This window comes from Portunus trituberculatus, chromosome 9 (genome assembly GCF_017591435.1).
Source record: "Portunus trituberculatus isolate SZX2019 chromosome 9, ASM1759143v1, whole genome shotgun sequence".
Classification (NCBI taxonomy): Eukaryota; Metazoa; Arthropoda; class Malacostraca; order Decapoda; family Portunidae; genus Portunus; species Portunus trituberculatus.
Genome location: NC_059263.1, coordinates 1,157,382 through 1,177,500, shown reverse-complemented (window position 1 = coordinate 1,177,500; position 20,119 = coordinate 1,157,382). Strand labels below are relative to the sequence as shown.

At 42.5% G+C, this 20,119-nt stretch overlaps 1 protein-coding gene across 1 annotated transcript in view; it reads left to right on the top strand.

Moving 5' to 3' along the window:
• Positions 1 to 20,119, top strand: part of LOC123501147 (piezo-type mechanosensitive ion channel component-like) — a 53,147-nt gene that overhangs the window by 15,901 nt on the left and 17,127 nt on the right. Inside the window, 26 exon segments of the mRNA XM_045249733.1 lie at positions 155 to 183; positions 185 to 392; positions 1,424 to 1,559; positions 1,779 to 1,889; positions 2,089 to 2,245; positions 2,993 to 3,160; positions 4,727 to 4,951; positions 8,576 to 8,836; positions 9,337 to 9,465; positions 9,672 to 9,809; positions 10,143 to 10,308; positions 10,404 to 10,585; positions 11,031 to 11,201; positions 11,327 to 11,448; positions 11,911 to 12,026; positions 12,317 to 12,459; positions 12,739 to 12,915; positions 13,110 to 13,224; positions 13,720 to 13,910; positions 14,371 to 14,572; positions 14,833 to 14,925; positions 15,116 to 15,278; positions 18,002 to 18,187; positions 18,640 to 18,815; positions 19,176 to 19,332; positions 19,423 to 19,586. Of these exon segments, the coding sequence (XP_045105668.1) occupies positions 155 to 183; positions 185 to 392; positions 1,424 to 1,559; positions 1,779 to 1,889; positions 2,089 to 2,245; positions 2,993 to 3,160; positions 4,727 to 4,951; positions 8,576 to 8,836; positions 9,337 to 9,465; positions 9,672 to 9,809; positions 10,143 to 10,308; positions 10,404 to 10,585; positions 11,031 to 11,201; positions 11,327 to 11,448; positions 11,911 to 12,026; positions 12,317 to 12,459; positions 12,739 to 12,915; positions 13,110 to 13,224; positions 13,720 to 13,910; positions 14,371 to 14,572; positions 14,833 to 14,925; positions 15,116 to 15,278; positions 18,002 to 18,187; positions 18,640 to 18,815; positions 19,176 to 19,332; positions 19,423 to 19,586 (4,086 nt within the window).

The window sequence follows — 20,119 nt, the reverse complement described above, 5'->3', positions numbered from 1 at the left end:
CCCCAATACTTAAAACACACACACACACACACACACACACACACACACACCACTCCTTACGTAACGATCCCAACATAAGCCAAACCTCAACCCAACTCAAACCAACTCAAACGAACACCAAACACACAACACCGTCAGTGAGTTCCTCCGTCAGGCGAGTTTTTGGAGAAGTTGCTGCGTCACTTTGGGTCTGGTGAGGCTGGACGAGGTAAGCGAGGTGGATGGAACACGCTGGCTACTTCCCGAGTGCATCCTGGTGGTGTTCTCTCCGGGGGTGTTCGTGGCGTGTCTGAAGCTCACCACCCACACCTCCCCGCACCTCCACCTCCCCGCACACGACCCAGAAGGCGAATCACACAAGAATATTGGTCTGAGGATTCTGAATGCTGTTGGTGAGTGGGAGGAGTCTGTTAAGGTGGTGGTTTGTGTGTTTTTTTCTTTACGTCTCTCTCTCTCTCTCTCTCTCTCTCTCTCTCTCTCTCTCTCTCTCTCTCTCTCTCTCTCTCTGTTTCTTAGTTTTGTGGTACGTATTTATTTATGTAGTTATTTGTTTTGTTTAATTGTTTATTTGAATGTACTACTTTTGTTTATTTAATTTCATTTATTTTTTTTTTTTTTATATATATTATGAATGTGCATCGTGTCATTTAGGTAGTGTGTGTGTGTGTGTGTGTGTGTGTGTGTCGATTGTCTTACGTTTCCCGAGCTATTCTTTTTTTGCTATTCCGTCATTTGCACTGTCCCTGAACGAGAACAGTCTATTTGTCAGCTGCAAAAAAATGTTTCATTATTTTCTATTTCATTATTCCCCATTTTTATTCACTTCAGATAACATCACTATAATAATATCCTGGCTTATGTCATTATCTTCCCCCTTCCCTCGCTTCCTCCCCTCTAGCCTCCGTTCCTTCCGCCGTGATCGAACGCTTTCCAGCTCCCTTTCTTCCCCCTTCTCTGCCTCACGTCTTGCCATCATGTCACAATGTACTTACGGTCTCAGCTATTCACTTGTTCCGTTGTATTTTCTTCTGTATTACACTCGGGGCCAAGTCGGATCCTGTTACGTAGTTTTTGAAAAGTTAAGCGTCCGTAGAAGTTTTTTTTCGTGATTAATTAGTTTTCTAGCAGAGAGAGAGAGAGAGAGAGAGAGAGAGAGAGAGAGAGAGAGAGAAAACTGAAATAATACCCATTCTCTTTTTTTTTTGCATTACTTGTATGATTTTGCTTTGTTTCCCCCCATCAGTGAGCCTATCTATGTATATGTTTACCCATCATCTATCTGCTTACCTACCTACTTACCTATATACATACATACACATACCTGTTTGTGTACTTATATCATCTATTTATCTACCTATCTGTCTTCATACTTATCTACTTGTCCACCTATTTATCTCCCTATCTCCATGTCTCCCCCCACCAGGCACCTACCTGGCCGTGGCGGTGATAGGGGCGGCCGGGGTTATGGTTCCTTCCCTGCTGTCCGCCATCTACTTCCTCGTTTTCGTCGTCACCGCCACATACTGTAGTCTTAACAATCCACTGGGACGTCGTTTTGGGTTAGTAGTAGTAGTAGTAGTAGTAGTAGTAGTAGTAGTAGTAGTAGGAGGAGGAGGAGGAGGAATAATGGTGGTTGCGGTGTTTATTCTAATCCATCGCGTGCATGTCATTATTATTCCTCTTTCTTTGTATGAGATAGTTATTACGTGCATGCCATTATGAATGCGTGCTTACGTACAGTCGGCTCCCTACTTGATGAATCAGTGTGTGCTTTTCAGATACGTGTGTCGGGGCGTGATGGTGGTGGCGGGCGTTCATCTGCTTTGCCTCTATGTGTACCAGACGCAGTGGGCGCAACACTACTTGCCGCCCGCCTCCCTCGCAGCCAGGTGTGTGTCTGTCACTGTACAAGGATGACTCTAGATCCTTATTTTCTTATGTATACAGTACTTACTTTGGTTTTCCGTAATGTAACGTAGTGAAATCAAACAGCAAGAATCTTTTTAAGTCTGTAGGTGTTTGGAATCCGTTGTGATTTCGTGAACACATGATTGGAGTGGCGTGTTGTGTGTGCTGTGTGGCGTGCAGGTTGCTGGGAATGACGGCTGTGGTGGAGACTGACTGCCAGGACCCACGCTCGGCGCCGCTTGCCACCGATGAATGGTCCAGATTCCTAAACCCGGTGCTGCTGCTGCTCCTCTACTACGTCTTGTCATTCGAGTCGCAGTTTCTTCTCTCCAATAAGGTCAGTGCCACCGTCTCAGTCCCCCATCCCTAGCCCTGTGGCTCGCGTTTTCTCCGCCTGGCTTCATTCCAAAGAAAATTCCTGGGTGTTTTCCTTCCTTTTATCCTGCCATGGGTTTTATTTTCTCCTCAGTCCTCACCACCAATGTTGTTGTTGTCATTAGCTGTGGAGAGTCAAGGCAGATAGCCACACTTAGTAGACAAGGTGTGGAAGATGTATGAAAAAGCACGTTGCGTTGTTTTAGCGCTAATGAAGCTGTTGCCGCCTGTGTGTCGTGGAGATAATGGAATGACGTCTTGTTTACAGTGGGCATCGCATCGCGTGTTTGCCAGACTGGTCATGTAGTGATACTGATGCATTATTATATGTTAACGATTGTCTTTCTCTCCTTATCTTTCTTCTCTTCTCCAAACCTTGCTTTTTGAAGAATGGGTAGAGAGGGAGAAAGGATTTTCGTACGGTTTCGCATCGTGTGATCGTCTCCCCCATTCCTATCTTCATCTCTCCCTATAACCCTTAAATATATGAAGGATGTACGCAGGTCTTGTCCTTTGCTGATCATATAAATGTACATGAAGGAGAAAGAAAGGTGGTAGGAGAAGCCTGAAATAATCGTACCAGGACTGCCAACTCGAGACTCGGTGCATCGGTGCAGAGTAAAGTTGTCACATATTCTACTACAGATACTTCTTCCTTTCTCTCTCCGTGTCTCCCACTCCACGCCTTCCCGGGTCCTCCCTGCTCCAGGCGGCACTGCTGTCACCCGTGGGCTCCAGCGTGAAGTACCTGATTCGCCGCAGCACCATTCGAAGCCGCTCAATCAAGTCTCGACGCTCATCTGCCTCCGAAGCCTCTCGCTCACGCCGGACCTCATTCACCCATCAGTCCCGCCGCCGTCTGCTGGCAGAGACTCAAGTATTATATTGTGTTGTACCTTTACGTAGATCAAGTCATCGCACCTCATACTTCTCATACTTTCACTGTACAATGTACACTAGCACCTTCTCGACTTATACCAAGTCAGCCATACCATCACGTTCACCTAACAGTACCGCACAGTTACTTCAGACCTGTCTTGACACCCAGGCTCCAGCCCACCTTCACTTTAGACTCCCTTTACTGATCGATCTCTTGACATCCTTAAACTTTCTTGTGCTACTCACGTCATCTTGAGATATAAAGTGATTAAATCTCATCAGAAATATTCTATCTTTCAATCTGTTAACATGTAACTCAAACTTTACGTTGTTACTAATTAGACAGTTCCATTTCATGTTGAACTTTATAACACTTTTTACCATGCACAGGTTTTGATAAAGCTTTCTATCACAGCCGTGTCAGCTACGTACAAGCAAGATACGCACATGCCATAAACGTAGAGAAATTATGTGGCAGGCGTGTAGTTTGCCTGTAATAGCTCTCGAGAAGTGCTGAAATTCGAGATTTTCTAAGTCCAGCGAGATAGGGTAGATTAATGTCCTAGCTGACTTCATATCTATAGATAATCTTAATGACATCAAACATTTGTATCCTTCCTTCAGTCTGAGTGAGTTCAATGAGGTTCACCAGATGCCTTCATTAAGCTATACATGCATCGCTCCCTCTGACCACTTACACACAGCATCCGTGGCTGCTCCTGCAACTAACACTATGATAAGTAGCACCAATAAATCACCACCACCCACACCACCATCACTACCACCTCGACCATCACCACATGCTGACTTGTATTTTGAAACCCTTTTATCTACGAGTACCTGCTGTTATCAAAGGCCAGAGCATGAGTGTTGTTCCCAGTGCTGATGCATATTCCTTGTTGAATTTGCTGGATGTTGAGAACTCCCTCACACATAACAACCACCTGAGCCTGTTTAGAGTACATAGTTGAGAACCACTGTCATATTTAAGAGTAAGTGGTGTGGGTGATGCAGGGACTAGTGGGATCATTAGCCCCAGTAGAGGTTTCAGACACAAGTAGCATTCTGACAGCAGTGTCCAGCACTTCACTGCACATGTCCATGTTGGCAGACTCTTGGTTGGAATACACCAAAGGAATGTCTTTGGGTTTTATGAGCTTGGCTTACTGTAAAACCTCAAGCCATAACAATCATTGGAAGTGTAAAGGCCCAAAGAGTTACCATGAGATGTGATGAGTGTCAGTCATAACAAGTGAGGTGGTGTGCTGTGTAGCTCCAGTTGAGGGTTCCAGCCACAGGTGAGATGTCCTCACCACTCACTCATCACACCTTCAGGTCACTCAGTATCTGCAATGATAACTGCAAAAAAAAGCAATATTACAAGTTCATTGTTGTAATCCACTCAGACTCAAGAACATTCCTAATTAAGACTCCTTAGAATATTCTACTAAATACACACGGTGAATACCTTACACCGCCATTGACAGAGTACACTAGTACAGACACTGAAGGATGCCTGTGTATTCCAACCGCAAGTCCTGACAGCAGCGTGCACTCTCCCCAGCTGCAGGAGGGTGGGGTTGTGGCGGTGGGCAGCAGCCTGGGCTCGGGTCTTGGCTTTTGCCAGGACTCGGATCCCAGCTGGGACGCCCCTGTGGCCCTGTGCCGCAGCCGCAACCCATCCATGCGAGACTCTGCCTGCAGCAATAACACCTCAGTCCGCAGCATCAGGTCCTCCTATGGCCCCAATGGTTCCCTGCCCTCCAAACTGTGTCCCAGAGCTTTCCAGGTAGTGTGGCCCAGCCCCTCCCTCTTCCTCACCCTCACCCTTCCTCCAGCCCTTCACCCTTCACTGTTCCTTGTGTTTTGCCTGTAGAGTTTTTTTTTTCTTCCATTACCTTTTCCTCCATTAGTCTAATCACCCTGTTCTTCCAACCCTGTCCAAGGCCTTGTTGGTGCAGATAGGTTGTTTTACCTTTTATTTTCTTGTAATTTTTGTTTTAATGTCTTTAGTTCACAATTCTGATTGAATCCTCAGAATTTTATTTTACATTTATTTGTTGTTTTGTTTCTTAAATATAAATAACAACATTGGGTTTACTAGAACCCTCTCTACCTGCTTTCCTCGTCTTTGGTGCTGTTTTGTGGGAGTGCCCGTTATGACAGCCTCACTGCCATACCTCACAACACACTGGTTGTGGCTGGGCAGTGCTGGCTGGACTGTCCTGCCACCTCTGTACCACCTTTGTGTGTGTCTCTCTGTTGTCTCTCCTGCTCACCCATCCCTCTCATGTTTGTCCTGCTCACCCATCCCTCCCATGTGTCTGACTTCCTCTTGTGTCTCCGCAGTATTGTGTGTTCTGTAGACGCGTCAAACTTCCCTGTGTGTGATGTTACAGTGTCTTGATGGTGTTCAGCTTCCTTCTCGACAAATAAAGTTGTGTTACTATTCAACAATTTCATTCAAGTGAGGTGCACGTATCAGTTAACTAATTTTCTTGATGTTCTGGTAAATATGTTTGTATAATGTTCACTTTTGGGACATAGACAGAATTGCTTGTGTTTATAATGTTGAATGTTCAGGTGATCCTCACTATACAAAAGGGTTAGGTTCCTGAAAACCCTTCTGTATAGCAAAAATTCATATAGCAAATAACTAAACCAATACAAAAATAGGGGTTAAGTTCCCAGATACAAGATCTTTCAGTTTAGTTTAAACAGTACTGTATTCATCCTGTTCAAGTACAAAAAGAAATAATAATTACAGTAGCATACATAGAGACTGAAAAAATGCTTGTACATACACTGTTTTTATTTTATTTATTCTGCGTATTTGGAATAGTACGTATAAAAAGCAGTAGAACTAAAAAATGGTCATTACCAAGATTTTCATTATTTTTCTACTGGTGAGGAACCTCAAACATTTTCCAACATGAGTGGTTAGGTATTTCTGGTGAACTGTTTTGTATCATAATCCACTGGCTCTACTGTACGTATTGATTGTTTCAAGCATAATTCTAACTGAACAGTGATCCTGCATTAGTTTTGTCAAGATTGTTCCTTTACCCTCACTAATTAATTATTAATTAGTAATACTACAATAAAGATAATGAATACTACAATATAGTATTTACAGTATGAAATTGATGCAAAAATTATGAAAAATGTGGATTAAAGACAGACTAGCATAGCAAATAGTGCAAATGGGAGTGTTTGTTTGTATTGTTGTTGTGGAACCACCCGCTGTGCATCTCTGGCTCCACTGGCATGCAGGGAGGCAATTTGAAAATTTGTAAACTTAAAGCAAGTTCGTATGAGGAGACAAGAGATAGTAAAACATGGATTTCATATGAGCAAAAATTTGTGTAGCGAGTTTTCGTATAGCGAGGATCACCTGTAATGGTTTTGTTATTCTATTGTGATTCCTCGTCTCTTTTCATTTTGTTGTTATTATCCAGACAAGCAAATAACTGTAACTGTCATGACAATGCAATAGCAAGCAGGAGGGACTCCATTCACTACTAACTGAAGCTAGATCGACATGCATGGTTCATCCTGATATGTACTTGACATACATATTGACTGTAGACGTGTGCTCATTCATGTACTACAGATGATACTTGTACTGAGAGGGAAGTGGCTGTGAGATGAAACACAGGATGAAGCATTAGTACTTTATAACTGTTACGTAGTTCAGTGACACACACACACACACACACACACACACACACACACACACACACACACACACACACAACACTTAGGTACCTCTGCTTCATGGTGTGTGATGGTGTGTTTCCCCTCACCAGCACTTCTGTCTCTCTGCTCACACACCACCTGTATTGCCTCACCCAAGGAATGAGAGCATGTGTAGGTCAAGTTTTCACTGCTTTACAAAAAAATAAACAAAACATAATTGGAACGAACAAAACAACACGGCCTTCCATTAACCTTGACCTCAGCTGACCGTCACCGAGGCAGCCACTCTTTGACCTGCCTTTCCTGTATCTTGTGCAGTTAACACAACATTTACTTTTATACCGTGTGACTGTTGTGCTTTGAGTTGTCCTTGTGTTGCTGGAGTGTTGTGTGTCTGGAGTGTTCATTGTGTTTGTGTGTGTGTGTATTTATTTACCTAGTTGTATTTACCTAGTTGTGGTGTACGAGAGAGGAGTAAACTCGTGGTGTCCCGTCTCTATATCTTTTATCGAATTTCTCCTTAAAAGTATGCACAGTCCTAGCCATTACAACCTTCTCATCAAGTTCATTCCAATTGTTCACAACTCTATGAGGGAAACTATATTTCTTGTGTGTGTGTGTGTGTGTGTGTGTGTGCAATTTTGGCATTGATATTGTTAGTGAAGTTTATTATTTTTTTACTCTTCATGACTTTTATATCCTTCTTGTGTGGTATTTATTAGTGAAACCAGATGCACATGTCATTTATTAGTGAAACTTGTTATTGAATGTGTGATTTCTAACCTCCACCAGCTTACAGTGGCAGACTTTGAATGGATGCAAGTTTTATGCTTTCTTACTGCCATCTGTAGTGCATGTCTTCATTTTTGTAGTTCATAGTGTTTGCTTCATATTTATTTGTTAACTGTACATTTGTTTGTATTGTTTATGTGGCTGTGATTGACTGGATGTTTTGTCTGTATTGGAGAATTGGAGAATTATTTTGTGTTCTTCATGTTGCTTTGAAAAATTGCCTCTTTAGTATTATTGTTTGATATGTTTTACTTGCTTTATCTTGAATATTTGTTGTAAATTTTGGTTGAAATGTACAAGCATGGAGAATGTATATATATATTTTCTTTTTGTCATTAACTTTCACAAACTTCTACCTTGACATACTGTTTTTTACCCCATAGTGTGCTGAAGTTTTCTTGTTAATGATATTTTCTGTTCACATTATTTCTTCATCTTTGTTAACACTCAGCCATCATTGCAAACTGTTTTGGTGCCTTTTTATGTCTTCATTGTATTACATTAGACTCATTTTTTAAGTTCCTAATTGACTTCTGCTGTTTTATAGAATATTACAGTAATTTTTCAATTTGATTCCACAGTAGCATGAATGAGGTGTCTTGCATTACAGAGTGCATTGTCATCTCAGTTTCTTGTATTAATGTATTCTCAAATTTGGTGTGGCATCTTCCTTTTTTTAATCACTCAGTTAATCAGTCTTCAATTATGAGATGTCTAAAATATTCATCTCATTCATGGTTAAACAAGGATACCAGGACCATTGATTCCTGGCCAGAGTCTTTGGAGTCAGACATTTGCCAGGTCTCAAAATTCTTGATCAGAAACTGGACCTTCACTGACTCATTTCAGTTTGCAGCCACATGAAATAATATTGTTTCATTCATGGTTGAAGGAAAGTGACCTCCACTCTGCACATACACAGATTGAAGACAGAACAGAGAGAAGTGGATGTCTGCTGTCTCCTCCCCCCTCCACCACCACCCAGCCTGAAGGGAGTGAGGGCACCAGGGTGGAGGGGGACCTGGAGGGCAGCACGGTTGGTGTTGGTGTGGAGGGCGGCGCTGGTGGGGACAAGGGAGAGCAGGAGGAGGAGCACCCCCTTCAGAGACTCATCTATCCCCTGATCAGTGTGTTCCAGCTGGTGATTCGCTCATCATACATCGCCACCAACATTGTCATGATGGTGAGTGTGGCAGGGTGTGTGTCGGCCACTCTGCCACTCTGTCTCTTGGTTATTTCTCCAAAAGTCAGAGAGAACACTTCATCTAAAGTCACTGGTATTGAAAATAAGGGAATGATAAGTTTAGGGTTGTTCATCTATAAGGCATTATTATTTAGATACATCATGGTTTGGAAAGGCAAAACGTATATATCCATCTTGTGAAAATGTGTGATTTAGGTTTGTACATCATAGTTTGGAAAGTTGACTATATACCTGTCTGCACCTGATGGCTGAGTGTTTCTAAGAGCCCTCCTAGGAATGGCTGTAGTAGGAAAGCATCAAGTTATTCCTGTCATTTTATTGTATTCTCACATGCTCTCCTGTCCTCCTCAACTTGCTCTCAACTTCACCTCTGTTCCTCCAGTTCACTAAGGATTGTATCCTTCCACTCTTTTCAAAATCCTAAAGGGTGCTGTGGTTTGGTGGTCTGTGTCATTTAGGCTGTGTGGTGTGTGTTGCAGGCGTGGAGCATCACCTACCACAGCTGGCTCACCTTTGTGCTGCTGCTGTGGGCCTGTGTGCTGTGGATGATTCCTAACCAGCGTGCTGCAATGCTGCGCTGTTCTCCCTTCCTTGTCATCTATGCTGAGGTCAGTGTTTATATCTCTCTCTCTCTCTCTCTCTCTCTCTCTCTCTCTCTCTCTCTCTCTCTCTCTCTCTCTCTCTCTCTCTCTCTCTCTCTCTCTCTCTCTCTCTCTCTCCTCTCACTTATTTGTGCATCATTTGTGTTCTTTAGTACACCTGTCTTTCTGCCAGTTGTCTCATTGTTCATGTGTTCATCTGTTACCCCTGGCAGCTACTATTGCTGATTCAGTACATCTACTGCATGGACCTGACAGAGGAGGAGTTGCCCAGTCAGGTGGAGGCCGTTAACCTCAGCCAGATTGGTCTGGTTAAGTACCCCAAGCTGCCGTGTAAGCCCCTCATGGTCAAGGTAGGAGCACTCGGCTCACAACACAGTAGTAATTGCTTTGCTGCCGTGTTACTTCACTATAATTGTTGTCACCCACATTGACTTTTGATGACACATATAAAGATAGTTATTTTTCAATGAATACAACTTTGCATGACATGATTATTCTTTAAAAAAAAATTTCTACCGCTACATTATAAGATAACTTTTTGATTAAAGATGATAAAGGCATACTTGATACTGACTTGAATTTTAAGAGAAGAATTAATGTTGTAGATTGGTGTACTGTCCACTTTGAGTTTTGTTATTGATGCTTTCTGTGCCTCTCCCTACACCCCCTCACCTTCCTGGCAGGTCCTGTACACCACCATGTTCTGGCTCACACTGCGGCAGTATGTTCAGGAAGTAGTCGAGGTCACCAAGCGGGAGATGTCCTCTGCAGCTGCTCTCCAGCCCTTCACTGTGGCCGTCAGCACCACCACCTCTGGCCAGCCTGTCACCACTCTCATCTCCTCCAGTGGTACAGTGTCAGCCTTTTACTTTGTGTTGTGTGACAGACTTCTATGGCCACTCTGAGGGCCGGGCATCATGAAATAATGGTGTTTTTACCCCCAGAGGACCAGACATCCTCCCCGGTGATGGAACGCATCGGCCAGTGGGTGCGCGGACTCCTTGTCAAGTTTTGGATCTGGCTGGTGGCCATCATGCTCTTCATCTTCGGCATCCAGGGCTCTGAGGTGGTCATCTTCCGGATCATGTACATGGTGCTCTTCCTCGTCTTCACCATCACCTTCCAAGTGAGTCTGTGGTAGATGAGACTTATTTTTCTTATAAGAAGGTTGCTGGCCAAGGACAAGAAAAAAAAGTGAAAATAAAGGCTCACTGAAGTGCCTGTCCCAAAAGAAAGGTCAACCAATATGGTCAGAAAACTGTGTGATTGGACCTCTTTCTTTCACTTGGTTGAAAGTTTTTTTCTATCTGTTCTTTTTTTTCTCAGTCTGTCTTTCTTTATCAATCTATATATCTATCTTTCTCTCCTTTCTTTTCACTCATTCTTTCTGTATGTATGTATCTATTTGTAGTATTTATCTTCATTTGATATTGTGATGAATTAGGATTATTTCTACATGACATGTATTTTCTCAAGTTATTTGACACAATGGTTTAAAAGCAAGTCATGTTCATCAGACATTGCATTGCTTGAAGGTGACACATCACAAACATCACCTGTCCTTCCCTCAGTTGTCGTATTCAGCATGGCGTAACTTCCTGTATGGTTTCTGGCTGACGGTGATCGTGTACCAGATGATTGTGCTGGTCCTCACCTACACCTACCAGTTCGATAACTTCCCACAGTACTGGGAAAACTACACCTACATCCCTATTCAGCTGCAGAAGGACATGGGGCTGGAGGTAAGTGGGGACAGAACCAAGGAAGTCAGCTGCAGTGGAATGAATGAGTGGAAGGACAAAGGAAAAATACAGTACGTATACCATTTCCGTCTCTGCCGTTCAATAACACCTTTGTCTCCCCACAGGTGTACGACACAGGCCGTCTCTTCATCAAGCTCATGACACCCACCTTCTTTGTCATCGTCACCATCATCCAAGTGCACTACTTCCACAAGGACTTCCTGGAACTCTCAGACATAGAAAAGATGTGAGGACACCGCCACATCACTCCCTGTTGATTGTGGTCCTTTGTCTTACTCATTCTCATTATCTGTGATGCAAAGTTCGTGGACTGTTGCAAGAGACACCATGAAGGATGCTTATGCTGACTTTTGTTGCTCTTTGGTCCACATCTTCTCTTATATTTGAACATTTTATAATACTGCAACATATCATATTACACTTTAAAAGAAGTGTTAAACTATTTCTCATTTTAGTTGTTTTTTATTAATTTTTAACACTGCTACTATCATTAAGCATTTTTATAATCTGGTACCATATGATCCTTTTTGTAATAGTGCCTTAAAAGAAATGTTTTAATCACTTCTCTTCACTTTAAAAATATAAGATCAGTATTGAAACTATATATTAAAAAGGCAATCCCACAAAATACCTTGAAGCACAAACCACAACTGTCACTCCTTCCTCCCTTCCCTGGCACACACCCCAGACCTGACCAGCTGCCCATAGTGAAGGAAACCTCCAAGAAAGCCACCACCAAACCCAAGCCAGCAGTACAAAGCCATCCAAACCTGCTTGAGTCCTGCACGTTGGAGGACATCAGAGGTGAGTCTGGTTGGAAAAAGACTATTGCTAGTTGCTACATCATTATCTGGATTTTAATTGAAGAACAGTTCTACTCATATTTCTCTCTCATTGTAGTTCGTCAGTTTATCCTCTCCTCTGTTTGTCTTTCTTCCAGCACTCCCTGCTTTCCTTCTCTTTACATCGCATTGTATTCCATTCCACAAATCTCTTTTGACTTCTCTCTGCCCTTTGCCATTCATTATTGTGCTTTAGAGCATCAGTAAAGCAGTTCCTCCTTTGAAACCTCCTACGTCACCCTCCCTCCTCAGGGGCGCTGGAACACTATGGCACGCGTCTGCTGGGGTGGCTGCAGGAGGGCTTTGCCTCAGCGCTGGAGCTTGGGTGGCGGTTCCTTGAGATTCACCTCATGAAGATTGTCCTTGGCTCAGTCATCACACTTGCCTGCTATGATGTTAGTCTGATGTACTTTGTTGTTTTTTTTATTTGTATAATGTAACACTTGTTTAGTTTATTTTTTGTTTCCACATATTAGTCTCATTTACTGCTCCTTTTACTTTCTTCACTTGAGGTAAATTTCATCCACTTAACTTTTTTGTATTCTCATATAAGCCTCATTTACTTAGTTATTTTACCTTTAGCCACTTTACTTCTGTCTCATATTCACACCAGTGATACAGGTAACAAAAGATTCCCTTCCCTCCTGCCCTGACTGGTGCCCTTCCCTCCTCAGGTATGTCCTCTTCACTGGGCCTTCGTGGTGCTTGCCTCAGTGGCCGTGCCTTGCCCCGAGAGGATCCAGATTGCCATATGCAGGACCTGTATTTTTCTTGCATCCCTCCTACTCATTGTACGCATGATCTACCAGATTGATTACATTGACCCAGAGGAGTGGGTGGCAGACTGCTCGGTATGGTTCAGCTTGTGGTTGTAATGGCGGTAGTTGCTCCAGTAGGTGAAAAATGCAGTTGATTAGTATTAATGATGCACGTTCTGATAAGGAGAGTAATGTAGACTGAAGGTTTTGATTGATAGCTGAGTAATGATGGTGGATACAAGAGTGTGAGTTTGAGATTACTGACACAGCTCATATTGATCCTGCAGATGTTCAACAATGAGACCACAAAACCATATCCTCTGAACACCACAGCAGACAATGCGCTGTGGGTCGGCCTTGCTAAGACAGACAACCTGCCCAAGTACCTCAAGGGATACATAGGTGAAGGCTCAATGCTGCATTCCCATCGTATAACTGCATCTAGCCTGGTTCATGAAAATTTTAGTGGATATCTGAAGGAATCCATTAAAGCGAATAATGTAACGTATAGGTGTCCAGTACAAAAAGGTTTACTTACTGTTTTTTCACATTGGTTGTATTTTGATATTTGCTGTCATATTTTGATAGAAGATGCTATTCAATGTTAGTCATGATGTTGATTCATAATTACAGTATATACAAAGACATTTATTTTAATCATGACTTCAAGTTGTGAGCCAGGAAAATTAAGTAACGATAGTATTTTGGTTTATTTAGGAAAGCACAAATATGCTGGAAACCAAGAGAGATGTATCCTCTAATGCAAAAACTAGTAGGTTGACTGGCAGATGAGTGGAGTGGAGTGATGGTGTAGACAGTGGGACAAAGAATTGCTAGGTTGACAAGTAAAGTAGGGTATTTACCTGGTCTGCCCCTCACCCATCCCTCTCTTGGCAGGCATCATTGTGGTGATCACCGTGCAGGCCGTGGTAGGCATCCGACAGCAATACCACCGCAAGGTCACCGGCCTGCCCCCTCCGCCCCCTGGCGTCCTGTTCCCCAATGTGACACGTGCCGTGGCTGACGATGGCGTGGTGGAGTGCTTGAAATTCCTCCTCAACTATGGCTTCTACAAGTTTGGTGTGGAGGTGAGGTGTTCCAAGCCTGCTGCAGCGGATGTGTTGGCTGTGACTGACGTGTGTGTAGGAATGTGGTGTGTGTGTGAGGTGGTGTTTGTCATTTTGAAACTCAACCCTTTGACTGCTAATAACAATATGCCATCTCTACTTCATTTTGATGAAGCCCAGCTCATTTTACTGAAGAAAAGAAACTATAGACAGTAAAAAGTTTTAATGATTCCATCACTCATTTTGTTGTCACTAATATTTTGTGTTAGTTATATTGTGAGTTTGTATCAGACTATCGTTAGGTTTAAAGGAAGCTGCAGCATTCATAGAGGAAAAAAATTGAAATGACATGATTTTCATTTAATATCTGTATTACAAATCAGTGCTTTAAATACCATGTGACATTTTTTGTGGTAAAACACATTGGAAGGTATTGTGTTGCAGCAATACCTGCTATGACAACAGTGGTGCTCTGTGTCAGATTTGCCTGATGAGTCTGGTGGCAGTGATTGGGACGCGTCTGGACGTGTACTCACTCTTCTACGCTGCCTGGCTGTGTTACTTCTACAACAGGGAGAGGAAGGGAATTGCTCGGGTGTGGAAGGGCTTCGTGGTGTTCATCACGGTACTGCTGCCCATCCAGTACCTCATGTGTGTGGGCATCCCGCCAGGCATCTGTACAGGTGTGCACATCTGACTTTTACCGATGTTTTCCAGCTTCCCATGAAGTTTTTTGGGGTTTGGATCTGTAAACAGAGTCATAAGCTCATCAGTGAGTTGTGGTGTGATTCTGATATGTTTGGAAGATGCTGGATGAGTAAAGGAAACAAAATGCATTGAAGATTAAGGAAAAAGGACCAAAATTGGGTCAAACTTAATCATTCAACTAACTCATAAAAGAAATTGTCCTTAGGTCTTCAAGATGTTCTTTGCTTCTAAACAGATTACCCGTGGGCTGGAGAGATGGATCCTGAGCTGAGGGAATGGCTCTTCTTCCCAGACTTTGTGAAGCCACCCGAGTCTTACAAGATTGTCAGTGAGTGTTATGGGGAGCTTTGTGTGTGTGTATGTGTACATTACTGTTCAAGATATTTCTGATGGATTTCTATAACCTACTTCATTGAACTTTTCCATTGGATTCTTACACTTTATTTCTTTATCTGTAGCATTACTTTTCTCTGCTACCCAAATTTAAAACCTGCTGTGCCTTCCTTCTCGCCTAACAGCGGACTTCTGCCTCTTGATCTTTGCCGTGAGTCAGCAGCGAGTCTTTGAGATAGAGTTTGCTGATGGGGCTGACTCGTACGAGGGTGGCAGCAACAAGGAGATAGTGTACGAGGACCAGGCTTCCCTCGTTAATCCACTTCCAGACTTCGTTACCTATGCCAGGTAGGATTCACAAAGCTGCAAACTGGCTTACTAATGCACACCTGGCGATTTGATATGTCCATGTTAGAAGATGCACTCAAATCCCAAGTCTAATCTGTGTCTGTACTGTAAGGCTTCATTCATGGCTGGCTGGGTCACACTTTGGACCAACTGCAAGCCCTCTTCTAGTCTTGAACTCTTTTCTCATGACTTAAAGCTCCTTTTTCCAAATGTTATCCTCTGCTTTCCTATCTTCAAGCTCCCTCTTCCTAATTCCAAGCCACATCCTCTTAATTCCACTCTCCTCTTCAGCATCATTTTCCTTCCTCCTTCCTCTCAACCTCATCCTCTCACCTGATTCTTACAACAGCAGATATAATGAAATCAAAGTTCTTTCATCAGTGAGGGTTTTCTGTCAGAGTTGGTTTGAGTGCATCTTTTAGTGCAGGGCATCTCATGTGAAACCCAGTCATGTGAATGAAGAAATAGTAGTAGTCTTTATTTTTGGCATTCAGAGAAATGTTAGATAAGTAAATGGGTAGATACTGATAGTACATGCATTGTTGTTGTTTTGAAATTGTTGCTAGATTGGACTGCCACATTTAAGATGAAGTATTGAATGTTGCTTCAAATTTTATTATCAAAGTGTTATGAAAGAAAGATATTGATTTAGTCTTTGAATTGTTTTGCAAAAATTCTTCGATAGTAAGGACGAAGATAGTTTGTCAGGGTTTACCTCCACCATGAATAATAATGTAGCAAGGCCCCACGTCATCCTTCTGTGAGATATCAATCTATATATGTGTGGTGAATGTTACCCGAGAGTGTGAGTGGGACTTGTGAAGGAGCTTAGCAAGGATTTCAGGCCTCTCTCAAACACTGTTCCCTACTAACACCATCTGTCTATGGCTTTATGGCTTCTTCTCCCTTAGGAATTCTGGAAGTAAAAAGTAAGTATAATGTCCTCCTTAACTGCCTCACCAAGCTGCTCCCTATAGTGTAGAGTACTTGATGCAGAAGAACTAACACAAGTGAATGAGCGTAACCAGACATGCCGAGCCTTGTGCCTTGGGACTCACAGGACCACTATGACCACTGAACCTCCAGTCCCACTCCCAACACAATATCTTGGCCACAGTTCATGCCTACAGATGAAGAGTACAGGAACCTGCTGGGAAAGTACTGGGAAATTATTTAAAATCTTTATTTAAACAATCTTGAAACTATTAGCTAGAGAGAAATCTGTATGGAAAGTGTCAATATTGAACCTTCCCAGTGGTGACTACTTGATGCATACCATGAGTGGGCAGGAGGACAAAAAGGAACATAAGACACCTTTGCTTGCTCTTCCTCCTGCTGTTACTGAACCATCAAACAATTGGAGCAACGTGATGCATCTTACTTTAACCCTTTCTAGAGCCTGACACCGTAACCTCGTGTACTTTTTACTTTGCTAGTGACAGAGTATCCCATTTGAACTTGACCAGTCTGTGCCATTGGAATGTGACATGACAGAACCTTCCTGCTTGATTCTTCCAACCTGTTTGGTTCACGAATGAGATGTGAACTGATTCACTCATACTTTTGTAGTTACCATGCACCACGACACACCACCTCATCGTTATTGATCTTTACTTGGTTCTTCCTCTTTTTTTTTTTTTTTTGTTGTGTGTGTGTGTGTGTGTGTGTGTGTGTGTGTGTGTGTGTGTGTGTGTGTGTGTGTGTGTGTGTGTTTACCAAGTTTTGATGTCCAAGAAGTTATGCTCTTTTCCTCACTACTGTTATCTATCATTTTGAATTCTTTGCATGAATCACTCCTGTACCCAATTTGTGCCAAATTTTTGTGCCTCTCTACTGAAAGCTATATTATTATTATTATTATTATTATTATTATTATTATTATTATTATTATTATTATTTTATCATCAACATTATATTTCAATCTTTATTCATTAATGTTTTATTTTATTATCAGTTCCTTAAGGCCTCTCATTGCTGAAGTAGAGAGGCTGTGAATGATGTATCTATTAGAATATTATGAGTAAATGAATGGCAAAGTATTAACTGCATTTTATGATTGTTCATGTTGGCATGTTGTACATTTATACTCATCCTATGCACAGAATGCACATGGAATTTGAACCTTTTCATCCTCATTTCATGTACATTGTGATGGTTGTGTCATCACAAGATACGTCACTCTTGGGACTGTCATAGCTGTCATGCACACTGGTTGGTGGAAGTGTTAGGTAAAGTCATTGCTGTAAACCAAATGTCACTCTCACTTGCATTGTGCTTAACATTTGCCATCAGTCTTCTGTCACTTGATTTGCTAGTCTTCTGTTAGTTGTATGGTTTATCTTCAGGGAAGAAGACAACACTGAAGAATTGCTCCGTAGATGGGAATTTAGTGTGGCGGCTCAAGACGTACATTTGACCATGAATGTAGACATCTGTGATAACTTGGAATTCTTTGTTTTATGGAAGAGTACATGTTTACATTACTGAATCTGATATAGACAGTTTTTCTTTTCATAACACTACAGACAGATGTGTAAGGATAGTTTTTTTATTAATTGTTATAAATATCATGTGTGTTATGTACCAATCTAATAAAAACTGAGAAGTCAAACTTTGCTGAGGCCACCACAGTTTACTGCCATGCTGCTATTCTGTTTTCAGTGTGATGGTGTAATATGATATAATCAGTCCTACAATTCATCACTGCACCATCACCCTCACAGGAACTACCTGGACATGGTGAAGGTGGTCATCTTTTTCACCTCTTACTGGGTGACCCTCGCTGTCATGTTCCTGGGGGGCACCAATCGGGTGACTCTCTTTGCCATGGGCTACGTCATGGGTGCCTTCATCTTCCTGTGGCAGGGCAACGAGTTCTACCTGAGGCCGCTCAATGTCATCCTGCGCCTGTAAGTAACAAAAGTTTATCACCGCTTGTAATTTTTGCTGTTTTTGTGGTTTTTCTAGTGCTGAGTGAGGGACTGACACCATGAACAGTAAATGTCATCTCCTTTTATTCCTGTCAGTCACAGCTTTCTCTGTTGCTTTCATTCTTTACTGCTTGCTTTCATGGTCATTGTGCAATTTAATTCTCAGCTTTGCCTTTAGACTGTCAAGACTCATAAAAGTTTTCAAACCTGATTACTCCAAGTGTGCAGGATGAGATGCTCAAGGGAACCAAATGGTGAAGGAAAGTGATCTGCATTACAGAAACTGGAACAAGATTTGGTTCTCAGTTATTGAAAGTTAACACAACACACTAAAAAATTACTTTACAAGTGTAGAAGAAATGGTACTATTAGAATGAACAGTAGTTGTGATGCACCACTGGGCACTTCTCTCATCATCTTGCTTGGTACAGATGGAACTTCCTCCTGGGGTACAATGTCGGGGTCATTGTGGTGAAGACGCTCCTGCAGTTGCTGGGATGTGTGTTCCTGCGGCCCCTCGCCCTCAACACCTGCTGGCTCGTCCAGCTTCTAGGGATTGCCTGTGTCAAAAAGTTTGGAGACACTTCTGACGAGGAGATCGTTGAAGGTTAGTATGACGAGGAGATCGTTGAAGGTTAGTAAACCTAAAGTAACTTTATTACATAGAGAAGAAACAAAAAATGAAATGATAAGAAAGAGTCTGAATGTGGGCTCTCATCTGTGACTGAGAAAGGAAATCCAGCAGACATGAGAGAAAGAGCAGGAAGGAAAAGTAGGAAGGTAATAGGACTGGATATTGTAGAGTGTGTGAACTGCATCAGTTTGAGATTTACTGAAAAGAGGAAATGCTGTATACATACACTGAGATAAAGTTCATTCCTAAACTGTATGTACCAGCATCCTCCCTCGGTCCTTCCTTCAAAACACTCCCTGTCCTCCTCTGACCTTTCCTTCCCCCATCCTGCAGACTTGAAGAAGGACTGTGCCGTCCCCAAGTCTGAAGCTGGTCTTTTATGGGACGGCATCTGCTTCGGCTTCCTTCTGATGCAGCGGCGACTCTTCTGCTCATTTTACTTCCAGCACCTGGTGACAGAGATGAAGGCACAGACCAAGCTTGCCTCCAGGTATGGTCAGCAAGATTTGGAGAGAACAATGGATGTGGAGGAGTTTTCACATTTACTATTTACTGATCTTGTACTGATTATAACTTGCAGAGGTGCTGAGCTGATTGCTGAGTTGATGCAGGAGGAAATAGCAGAGCAGCAGGCAGCAGAGCGGGAGATGCTCAACAAGATCAAGGAGAAGATGGAGCGCATCAAGGCATCACAGCAGCTCATACAGAACCAGCAGATCCGGGAGCCAGCCAGCCACTACGAAGGTGAGACCCGAGCCACCCCTTCCTCTCTGCCAGAGTGTGTATCATTTGGGCAACAACTGATTTGTGGTATTTTTTGTCTTTACATATTTCATTGTGGTAAAGTTTGGCAAGGATCCTGTTTGGTATGAGGATTGTGTCGTCCATGGCAAGAAAGACGTTAATGATCCGAGTAGCACAATATGGGTTGCCTAAGTCAAAATATATAACTTCTTGAAAACTCAGGCTCAAGTTGTTAATATCCATTTAGATACTTTTTTCTGAGATCCTTACACAGAAAATACCACTATTGGCTGTTTTTGTGTGGTAAATAATTCCCTCAGGCAGAGCATGAGAAAACTACTAAAACATTTTCTTCTGAGGCACACAGGAACCTTTGAACAGTATTGGTTGTTGAGTAGAGGAATGTTCTGTACACTGCCATGTGGGAATACATAGGAAGCTGCCTCGTCACTGGATTTCTTTAGTAATGAGCTAAATTACTGAAATACTGTCTTACTAATAAAACCACATTAGTCTATTGGCTGTAGACGGAC